This window comes from Nothoprocta perdicaria, unplaced genomic scaffold, assembly GCF_003342845.1.
Source record: "Nothoprocta perdicaria isolate Ctin4 unplaced genomic scaffold, notPer1 scaffold_359, whole genome shotgun sequence".
Lineage (NCBI taxonomy): Eukaryota > Metazoa > Chordata > Aves > Tinamiformes > Tinamidae > Nothoprocta > Nothoprocta perdicaria.
In genome coordinates, this window is record NW_020455598.1 from 66,657 (window position 1) to 78,327 (window position 11,671).

At 54.2% G+C, this 11,671-nt stretch overlaps 1 protein-coding gene across 1 annotated transcript; it reads right to left on the minus strand.

Annotated features, from left to right (window-relative positions):
- Positions 1-3,963: 3,963 nt before the first annotated feature.
- On the minus strand, positions 3,964-9,331 carry ASB13 (ankyrin repeat and SOCS box containing 13; the record flags this gene model as incomplete). Its single annotated transcript, XM_026044302.1, has 5 exons — positions 3,964-5,163; positions 6,032-6,223; positions 7,506-7,640; positions 8,297-8,447; positions 9,110-9,331. Coding segments are annotated over 5 exons (828 nt in total), but the record flags the coding sequence as incomplete, so codon positions are not given.
- Positions 9,332-11,671: the final 2,340 nt, after the last annotated feature.

Consider the following 11,671-nt stretch of genomic DNA (forward strand, 5'->3'; position numbering starts at 1 on the left):
AAGCCCTGGGAGGTGCCTCCAGCTCCGCTCCCTACAGGGCTGACCCAGCTCCCGGCCCCAGACGGCGTCTGGGCTCGTGCGGCTTTCGCTCCATCCCGGTTTTCCCTCCTCCACATCCCAGTCTGGGATCAGAGGCAGGTCCATTGCCAGGTCTGGCGGCTCGGAGACCTTTTGGCAGCCCCTTCAAGCCTGGAAAGGGCCATGCTTCCAAGTCGGTTTATTGCTGCTGCTCCTTATTTTTACCCGGGCTGGGAATCAAACACCTCCAGGAAGGGGTTCCTGGGCTCAGAGCAGCGCCGGGGGCTCCGGCCGCCCCGTCAGCCCCTGGCCGGGCGCCACCGCTCCGGAGAACTGCAATAAACCCAGGGCTTTCGCGGCATTTTCCAAGGCGAGATCCACGGCACTCGCCCTTTCCAGACACGGAAAGCGAGACCGAGTGGGGAGCTTGGCAGAAAGAGCGGAGACTTCCCGGCAAAGGGCTGGGAACGTCGGCAATGGGACCAGCCGTGCCGGTTAATGGGCCACGGAGCTGTACGTTGGGAAGAGCAGCCCGGATCCCTCCTCTCCAGGCCTCCCGTTGCCTTTGTGCGGCTGCTCCAAGGCTCCGACTCTGCATCCAGGTTGCTGTCAAGAGCCCCCCCTTGAGGTGACATCTTCCAGAGGGTCTTCAGTGCTGGGCAGAGGTTTTGTCCACGTGGAGGAAGGATGCAAGGAGTGCTGGTGGCATCAGGAGCAGGATGAGGAGAGGCTTCCACAGGGAGCAACTTGCTCCATGTCAACCGTTTGCTGGAGGTGCCAGGTTCTCCTGACCCATTTCGGTTGGATGTGGCGGTTGTGTCCTCTACATCTCAAACTAGAGCTTCACCCACGGCTTCACCCTCTCAGCCTTGGCCCAAGAGGCCTCGGCCTCACACATCCCTGCCCAAGGTGTGTGGTGGCCTCCATACACCACGTCCCTACCAGCTCATGAGCTCTTCGGGAGCCACTTTTGCCCAGATTTGGGTTGTTCTCCCTCAGGATAACGATTTTGGCCAAACCCTTCAAGGAGCTGAGCCCCACGCTGCCCTTTGCAGGCCCAGTTTGGTCAAGGACAAAGCTCAGGAGGCCAAGGGGACCCATCAGGGCTCCCGCACATGAAAACCCATCGTGACGCAGCTCTGGAAGAGACCGAGGTGAGAAATCATGGAGTGAGGTTTAGTCATGGATAACGCTCCAGGCCATCACCTCACAGGGCTGCACTCCTGGCCGCCCACACTCCAACCCTCCCCATTACGATGGGAAAATTGGTAATAAATAAGTAAATAAATAAATAAATCAGGCAAGTGGGTCTAAATCTGAAGGAATTTGCCCTATTTTGGAGCCCGCGAGCTGGCGCTTAGTGGAGCGGGTTGGGCTGCGGCCGGAGCGCACGGCACAGGCGCCACCTCCTTGCGAGCGCCGGCAAATTCAGCCCTTGCTCATCGGGAAAACGGGAGCGAGGACGAGGAGGGTGGAAGGAAGCTCCCCGCTCGCCCGCAAGGTGATGCAGCTGCTCCCTTACTCACTCGCTGTCACTTCCCGAGGACACCGAGGCCTTTGTCGTCACCACCCCGGGTGCTCAAATCCCCCGCGGGGACGTTTCCAGGCGGAGCTGGAGAAATTAAGGAAAAAACACCCGGTTAGATTCAATACTTCTCTTCTTTGAGCCAGGAGCTGCTCTTGCTCCATCTAAGAGGGGACAGGATGGTCGCCCGTGACCTCTCACGGGCCAAGGAGCAGTCACTCATGTTCCAGGGAGTTAATTCTTCGGCCTCGCCAGGTCCCTTTTCTCCTCTCCCTCGGAGGATGCGGCTCCACTGGCACCTTGTTTTTCCTGGATAAACTTCACACGGAGAAATGTGCCGGAATGGAGCTGCCTCCTCGCGAGCCAAGGCCAACAAGGAGCAACGGGGAGCGACGCGGCGCGCCGGGAATGGCAGAGCTGGACTCCCCTGGAGCCAAGTCCGGATGGGAACAGGGATAATTCAGGGATAATTCAGGCCTCTCCCTGTCCAACAGGGCTCCAACAGGGATGGAGAAACCCGCGGGAGAAGGAGGAGGCCCCAAACATGGGCTGGCATTTTGGGGATGGCTCCTTTCCCTGGAGCCCAGCGAGGATCCGGGCGGGAGCAGGACCGGCCCGGTGGGTTTGGATGTGTTTGCACTGGATCCACGCCTGGATCTGCCAGTCAAATTAAGGACTGGAGGAAGTCGAGTAACAGCATGACCTAAAAAACCAAGGGAAGGGTGTAACCCAAGCAGAGGCAGCTGGCGGGTTTTGCACAACACTAAGCCTTGGTTCAACAGTCTCTTTCACTCCCTGCAAACCCCAAACTCAACAGAAATCCAAGGGCACTTCAGTTGCCATTAAAAAAAAAAGCAAATTTCTACAAACTAGAAACAAGGTGTGAACGAGGGTTGTATTTTGGGGGATCTTCCATTATTTTACCCCATACCCTGGAGAAACTGGTCCGCGGTGTTTTCTGAGGGCTGGACAATGAGAAGTCATCCAAGTGAGATGCCCAATCTTCTGCTCCTAGGGAAAGGTCATCTTGGACGCTTCCTTTTGGGTGGAAAGGGGAAGCAAAATGCAACGAGTTCAGCATTAACCAGTGGACGCAGCTCTGGAGAAGGAACCTGGGTGGTTGATGGTCACAACTACCTTCCTGACCAATGTTCCTGAAGATGCATCTTGAAATCGGGACACCCCAAAGTCTCAGAATAGGAGGCCAGGACTCACCTGGCTCTGAGTCACGTTGCAGACAGCGGGGGAAGGAGCTCGTGTCAGAGCTGCAACCAAGTGAGTCAGCGACGTGTACGGACTAACACCTGGAGCATGGCCAGTCCCCACCTCCAGGACCAGGAGCTCCAGGACCAGGCTGAGATCACCCAAACCCACCCCTCAGCGGAGCCCAAGAAGCCCCCAAAATCAGCTCCCCTCTCAGGGCAACTTCTCATTCTCAGCTTAATTTAGGATGTATTTGTGATACCCACGGCCCTCCAGACTATCCCTGCTGCAGGGATGACTCAGCTGCTCCTGTAGTAACTGCAAATTGCCACAAAAACTGCACTCTGAGGAACCCCAAACTCACTGCTAATTTATCTTACCATCCCCTTACCTTTCTTCTGAGCTGTAAAATGCTCAGAGATGCTTCACAGCCAGCTGGGAGCCCCAGCAAGACTAAAAGAACTGAGGAATAGATGGGTTGAAGACAAGATAAGAAACATTTTAAGACTCTCATGGGGAGTTATTTTCACTTGCAATTTAGAAGTCTAGGAATATATAAGTAAATACCCAGTAGATAAACAACAGCCACTTGCTCTGTACCCAGCACATGGGGATGATTTGGGTGTTTTTTATAGGTTATTGGGTCTCAAGCACCTTTCTGGAACATTTTTCCACCCAGACACAGCAGCAGCAAGTGAATCTCTTGCTTTCCAAGACGTGTGTGGTTAGTCCTGCCAAAGCAGAGGTGTTTAGATCTTCCAGTAAAACCTTCATGAATGTGCATATCCATCGGCACTTAAAACAGGAAGGGGAAAATGAGCAAATAAATAAATCTTAGGACCTACCACACAGGTGATTTACAAGAGAGGAAAAAATAAAGATGTCATCCATAGGATTCGGTCATTTTATTCCTGGTTTTCCAAGGATTTTTCTTTGTTCTTTTGGGTTTGCTTTTACATTAGACCCTTGGCTGCTGCCTAAGATGGTGCAACAGTGAAATGGCAGTATTAAAAAGCAAATTACCACGAGATTTTAATTTCCAACTCAGCTTATTGAGCGATGGACGTTTTCCTAATATTTACTTAGCCTGAAGAATGAACACGTTGGACAGAGGAAGCTTTTCCTGAAAGACTCAATACAAAATCTTTATCCTATCATTCACAGGGGTGAATCCCACCACAGACATCCCTAGGGCTTCCCTGAGCTTCTAAGCAATTCCACCTTCCTGGAATCTGAAATACAAAATTCCAGGTGGAATTATGAACAGACAATCCCTCCTTCCCCCACAAAGCACAGTCTTAAAAACTGGATCAGACACTTTGGATTTCAGATCATTTGTTGGCATTCAAATCACAGTGCTCAGACTTGTCACCCCTTTAATACTCAGCAACCTGGAGGCTGCCGTTTTGGGGTAAAATACAACTTCCTCCCCAGTGGGAGGAAGACTAGAATTTTGGCTCTGATGATATTAATGTCACCCCCAACATTTAAACCACCAAAGCACAAAACTGCAATAGATCCTGGGGGGATCCCAGAGGGAGAAACGTCAAAACCCAAAGCACAACCCGGCCGTTATCCTTCACGTGTGGGCAAATCCCAAAGGGATCTGCTGCGGTTCTACACACAGGGACAGGGCTTTGTCACAGCGATGTGGCTTTGCAGACGGGATGCTGCAGTTCCGGCAGTGCAGGACAGCGATCCTGCCACTTACTGCACATAAAACCAAGTGGCCCCCACGGTGGTGGCTCTGAACAAGTGCAGAAATACTCTTTGAACACTTCCCAGATGTCACCATCTGAGGACACTGTCTCTAAATCCCTTTGCAGGCAGGGAAGAGGCAGAGAGGCGCTCCCAGGACACATCCTAACACGGACATCTACAACACGAAGGAATCCATGGATGGATTTCTCCAAGGATGGAGAAATCCTGCTCCAGAAGCACCTATTTCCTTCCTGTGACTGCAAAGGGAGACGTCTTTAGGCCAGAGATATCTAAAATTAGGCAAAATTAACCCCCCTCAAAGAGCGAGCCTGTAATGGGGTGACAGCCCAGCAGGCCAACAGGGCAGAGACTCAACTCCAAGCCAGGGCTACAACTTGCCCGAGCCTCTCGTTGCTAAAGCAGTCACCGATGGAGGAGAGGGCTGTGAAGCGCTGCCCCACGAACACTATTTACACAGTTTGCTTAAATTAAAGGTTGCTTCTTGAGGGGAGGTAGACGAGAGAGAGACAGAGGCTTCGTGCTGCGGGGATCTAAAGGCGCTGCCCCTCCTGGTCACCTGGAGCCCCGTCAGTTGTAGGACAGGTACTGGATGAGGCGCTGCGGGATGTTGAGCTTGGCGATCTTCTCCAGCGCTCGCCGCCCGGCCGCCTTCCTCACGGTCACTCTGCAGAGCTGCGACAAACTCAGCGGCGTTTCTGCAACGAGAGGAGGGGACCCCAAGTCACCACCACAGCCCTGGGGACGCTGACGCCCGAGAGGGTGACACGGGGCTCCCTTCCTCATCTGCAGCCCCCAGGGACCCAGCGCAGAGGCTGAAGCCACAGGGGCTCGTGAGCTCATCTGCACCCCCGAGGCCCGCACGTTTCCTTGGCTGATGCTGCATGGAGTTCCAGCACTGCCAAATAAAGGAATAAAACCTCCTCCCAGCCCTTCTCCTCTACTGCCCTATTTTTTCATCAGAGGATTGCATGAATCCCTGTCACCGAGCAGCTGAGAGCTCCCTATGCCTCTCTAATGCCTTTCCAGACAGCCTCCAGCCTCTATCCCAGATGTTGGCACACGCAAGCGTGGAATTCCGATGAGCCACGTTGCTCTGGAAGCCATCAAGTGTGAAGAGTTACTGCCCCTATCCCCACCAGCCTCCAAGATCTGCTCCCATCCTGAATCTAGGCCTGGATTTAATGAGGCAAGTTAAAGATAAATCCCCCAAAAAAGAACTACTATTAAAGTTATCACAGTTCTCTTGGAATGGTCTGTTGAAAAGCAACTGGACAGGCTTTTCTGATAGCAGAGGGGGCAGTAAACTCTGGCAAAATACAGTGGTATTTATGGGCATGGAGGATGAAATCTCTTAACCCAGTCCAGCTGCAGCCAGCACGGCGTGCTTAACTTGGCTGAGAAAAGAGAAAAAGAAATAAGTTTCTTTCTTTTCTTTCTTTCTTTTAGAGGAGAGGCTGCTCACAGAGAGCAGGAGGCAGAGAGAGAAGGCCTGGAGGGGGTTAGTCACACAAATGGGGCTGCCACTCGTTGGATTCCCAGCGCAGGGGACCGTATCCCACTCACTCTCATAGTACTCAAAGCACTTGGCCGCGGGGCTGCTGCTCCAGGTGTAGTCTGATGGTTTCTTCCCGCGGTTGTCCCGGGCGTAAACATTGCCTCCGAATTCGACCAGCATCTCCACGAGGTCGGCGTTCCTCACCTTGGCTGCGTGGTGCAGGGCTGTCTCGTGAAGTTTAGCGGCATTCACGTTGGCCCCTGGAACCAGAGAGAGAAAGAGTTCTGCTCGGGGGAGGAATCGCTTGACCCAGCCATGAGGGATGGTTTGGCTGGAGGGAAAAAGGTCCCTGAAACAGCGACGAGGGGCTACAATGAGATCCCAATGACACAGCCCAAACAGGAAACCAAAGTGCTGAACAAGTTCAGTGCTGGCAGCGTCCCTGGCTTTCTGCTTTCCTTGCACAGAAAGGATTTTAATCCACATTACAAGGTAAATAAGCAGCTGAGTGCGACACTCGGAACAGCTTCCTGAACCCATGTGCTTTCCGAAGCCAGCAAAGAGACATTCCCAGTCACCAGGTGAACAGGGACATCTTTGTGAACTGCTTTTATTTAATAGAAACGCTGCAGACCTGTTTGATGCAGCAGCTGACTCCTCACTCTGAGATCTAGTCTTAGCCACAGATATTTTTGCTAAGGAAAATTATTGCCTTTATAAAGCGATAGCAGAAGGTCCTTCTAACACCCCCCAACTGCTCGTGTTCCTCCTCTCAAGCTGATTTTCCAACAGAGGTGAGGGAAACCTCACAGAATTCACACAACTGACATTAAATAGGTCTGTCCGAGCAGGTCACACTGGATTATTTTTATAATTGACAAAGAGAAACGGGCAACGAATTAACTTCAAGTGGAGAGCAGTGCCCAATACAGGGAAGTGGTGGGAGGAAGCGGGGAACCAACAAGCTGAGCTGCGTAATTTCAGATATTTAATGTCCAACGTGACAAATGCCACCCTAGGCAAGATCGTTTCCTGCTAAGGAGAGGCTAAACCAAGAAGTCCAATTCCGGATTCCTCCAACACAAGCAGCAGTGAAACCAGGATGCGAAACCTGAAGCAGAAAATACTTGACTTCCCACCAAACTCTTCTTGGCTGACACTAGCCAGAGCTCCCAGGGGCATCATCTGAAGTCATCTCTCCTTTTCTGCACAACACCAAACCCCAACATCTCTCTGCTGTCCAAAACCACAAGCCTACGTGGCCGATACTGAACCTACACACTGCTGTGTGTAGGTTCACCAGGGAGAAATCAAAGTGCTGCTCCCAAGGGCTGAAGAATTCTGGTTTTCTATTAAAATAAGGGAAGGAAATATTGCTTGGGATATCATAAACTGGATATTGACCTGCATACACTGAAAAGGAAGGTAGAGAGGGGATCTGATTAATATGTATAAATATGTGAGAAGAACTTGTTTGGTGGGAGGGTGCCCGAGCCCTGGCCCAGGCTGTCAGGTGCTCAGGTAACGCCGGGGCTGTCGTACCTGCCTTGAGCAGCAGCTTCACGCAGTCCAGATGCTCCCTGGCACAGGCCACGTGCAGCGGTGTCCCGAAATGGCAGTCGTGGGCCTCCAAGTTGGCTCCGACGTCGATGAGGAGCTGCACGCACTCCGGGCTGCCTTTAGAGAGGGAAGATGGGAGTCAAAAGAAGGACCCTGGCTTGAACTGGAGCACCTCACATGCTGGCAGCAGCCTGACTTAGGAAGTGCTTCATATCTGGGTGATGGCTGCAAAGATACAAATGCTTAATATATATGTGTTTAATTGGAGGATCTGGTGCAGAGCGACAGGGCTGAGGAAGGGCCTGGAGCAGCTGTGGTGTGAGGAGAGGCCGAGCGAGCGGGGCCTGCCGAGCTGGAGAAGAGGAGGCCAAGAGGGGACCTGGTCAGTGTGTGCAAGCAGCCGAGGGGAGGATGGAGGGAGGAAGGGCCAAGCTCTTGTGGGTGGTGGCCAGTGGCAGGCCAAGGGGCCCTGGGGCCAAGCTGCAGCGCAGGCAGCTCCATGTGCCCGTGAGGAAGAGCTTGTTTGGTGGGAGGGTGCCCGAGCCCTGGCCCAGGCTGCCCAGGGAGGCTGCGGAGGCTCCTGCTCTGCAGATCTGCCAGCGCGCCGGGATGCGCCCGGGTGCCCCGTGCTCTGGGTGTCCCTGCTGGAGCAGGGGCTGCCCTGGGGGAGCCCTGGGGGTCCCTTCCAGCCTCAGCCATCCTGGGATTCTGTGAAAATAAGCCCAACACGGGCAGCTTGGACACCAGGCGCAGCTCGGACGCCGGGGTCTTACCGTTCATGCAGGCCTCGTGCAGCGGGGACGCGGTGTAGAGCGGCGGGTTCACCTTGGCGCCGTGCGACAGCAGCACCTTCACGCACTCCACGCTGCCCGAGGCGCAGGCGTCACACAGCGGGGTGCTCCCGTCGATGTTCCTCGCGTCCACCTGCGAGGCACAGAGGCTCTTACGGAGCACCCGGCTTCGGGCCCCGGCCGTCTTTGTGCTGCTTCTAACTCCAGATTTGCTCAGGGATCAGGATCCCGGGGGTTGATGCTGCCAGTAATCCGCCTTGCAGCGCTCCCAAGTGGGGATGCATGCTAATTTTCCAAGTAGCTGCTACATTTTAGGATGTTATTCCCCTTCCCAAGGTTTTCCTACTATTCTCCTGCTAAACTTTACAAGTTCAACATGGTACAGAGCGGTGCAACTGCTGCTCTGCATTCTACCACAGAGTCAGGCTTCAGGCGTGGTTCAACCAAACTGGCTGATTTTGCGCTGAAAAGGTGCCTGGATTTGCTCTGGGATTAGTTGTCTCTAGTGCGTGAGACGTGAGAAGATTTTTCCTTTCTCCATTAAAAAAAAGTAATAAAAGAAAGATATATATATAGATAGATAGATCGATAAATATAAGAGATATATAAGTTTAAAACCCCACAGGAACCCAGCTTGTCCCCTGCTCCTCTCCTAGCCACCTTAGCCTTAGCCAAGCGAGCCCAAGGAGACTCAACCTCCATCCCAAAGCCCGAGTGAAGAAGCTGGAGCCAGACGGAGCGAACCTGGCCCCTTGGAATAACTTCAGAGGGGAGGACGAGGAGCTGCACACGCACCTGGGCGCCGGCGGCCAGCAGGAGCTTGACGCACTGCGTCTGCCCGCGCAGACTCGCCTCGTGCAGCGGGGTGATGGAGTCGTAGGTGACGGCGTTGACGCAGGCGCCGCTCTCGATGAGCTGCTGCAGCTGCAGGATCTCTCCGCGCCTGGCGGCTTCGTGAACCGGAGTCCGGTCGGCCCAGAAGCCTGGAGGAGAGGCAGGAAATACATTAAAAACAAAATATCAGAATGAATGGGCTTCTGTGATGGAAAAACTAGCTCTGCCAGAAGCGGGACACGCGCCAGCAGCTTGGAGATTGGGAGTAAGCAGCTTATTCCTCCCTGCACCACCAGCTCCACGGGCAATTTTAAATTAACTGCTTCAGTTTTCTGCTTCCAGACCAAACAGTGACCTCAGAGAGGCTGTTCAGGACACTTATGATTTGTGCACCACTCCACAGTCCTTGTTTAAACCTGTATCCAAGCAGAAACCATCAGCAGGGCTTGGATAGTTGGGTCAAGACTCATCCTATCAGGCTCTTAACTATTTAGAGTTAGAGGCACCATCCCTCTTGGCTCCATCTACAATAATCGGAAATGGAAACCTGAAGGGAAAACTTCAGTTCATCTAAAAACTCTCTTCCACGAACACCAGTCCCTCTTGGAAGTCCAGAGGGATCCTGGAGAGCATCAAAGCCAATTTCTTTACACGGATGATCATGGAGCCAACAAGTTGGAAGTTGCTGGACTTCCGATTGCACAGCAAGGAAGGGCAGGTCGCGGATGCAAAGGCTGAGGGCAGCCTTTGCTGCAGAAACCATGAGATGCTGGAGTTCAGGATCCTGCGAGGACGGAGCAGAGCAGAAAGCAGATAACAGGTGGATGTCATCCCTATCTTGAAGATGGTCCAGAAGGAAGATCTTCTGGAGATCTTGTAGATCTCCTTGTAGATCTTCTGAAGATCTTGTAGATCTTCAGAACTGCAGGCCAGTCAGTCTCATCTTCATGGCAACGCAATGGAGCAGCTCATGCTGGATATCAGTGGCACAAAGTTCAGCTGGAGACCAGTGATTACAGGTGTTCCCAGGGGCCCATATGGCCAATTCTGCTCCACATCCTCATAATGAGCTGGGTGAGGGGACACAGGGAACCCCCAGCAGGTTTGCAGGTAAGATAGACCTGGGAGAAGCAGCTGATGCAGCTGGTGGTTGTGCTGCTGTTCCAAAGGATGTGCTGGAGAAAGGGGCAGGCAGGAACCCGCCAAGTTCAGCAAAGGGAAGAGCCAAGTCCTGCAGAGAAGGACCCGGTTCTGGTGGATGAGTCAACCACAAAACAGCAACGGGCTCCTGTGGCCAAGAAGGCCAAGGGCTTCCTTGCAGGTCAAGGCATCCTTGCAGGATCCAGGGGATCCAGGATCTCAGTGGCTCCGGTGCCATTGGTTCCTCACGGAACGGGGACGTCGGCAGCGCGGCCCGCGCCGCTCCTGGGGACGGACGGGGCCTCCATTCACCCCAGGAGGCCGCAGGAGCCGCCTGGTGCTCCCTGCGCCGCGGCAGCAACACGGTATTTTCACGGGCTCCGGTTTCTCGGCTCCTGCACAAGCTCCTCTTCTTGCCGACTCATAGAAGGGGGGATTTGGGCTCTCCATCATTTTCTGCGGTTCTCATCCCACCTCCTCATCTTCTTTTTCCCAAGGAAAAAGGCCCCTCGGGAAGCACCAGCCTCTCCTCTCCAGGGCCAGCGATGCTTCTTTGCACCAAAACCCCGGAGTTTTGCCAAGGACTGACCCCTCTTAACCCTCCATCTCCCCACAGCCCCCTCCTCAATCCCCCCACATCTCCCCACAGCCCCCTCACACCTCCACATCTCCCCACAACTTCTCCTTCATATTCCCAACCCTCCCCACAGCCCCTCATGCCCCTAAATCACCCCACAGCCCCCTCCTCAGACCCACAGCCCCCTCCTCAGACCCCCACATCTCACCATAGCCCTGTCCTCACCTCAACCATCCTCACAGCCCCCCCAGACCCCATATCTCCCCATAGTCCCCTCCTCAGACCCCCAAACCTCCTCACAGTCCCCTCATAGCCCCACAGCATCAAACCCACCCACATCTCCCCACAGCCCCAATACTCCCCACTGCTCCTCACACCCCTCATCTCCCCATAGCCCCTTCCTCAGGCCCCTAACCTTCCCCATAGCCTCCTCATAGCCCTATAGCCTCCTTCCTCAGACCTCCAAGGCTCCCCACTGCCTCCTCTCACCCTAACATCTCCCCACAGCCCCAAACCTGCCCCACATCTCCCCACAGCCCCCTCCTCACAGCCCCAATCCTCCCCACAGCCCCCTCCACCCCCATATCTCCCCACAGCCCCCTCATTGCCCCACAGTTCCCTCCAATCTTCCCATACCCCCCCTCCTCAGACCCCTACATCTCCCCACAGCCCACTCAGAGCCCTATAGCCCCCTGCTTAGACCCCACGGCCCCCTCGTAGCCCCACAGCCCCCTCCTCAGACCTCAACCCTCCTCACAGCCCCCTATCTCCCTATATCCCCTCCTCAGAACCCCACAGCCCCCTCA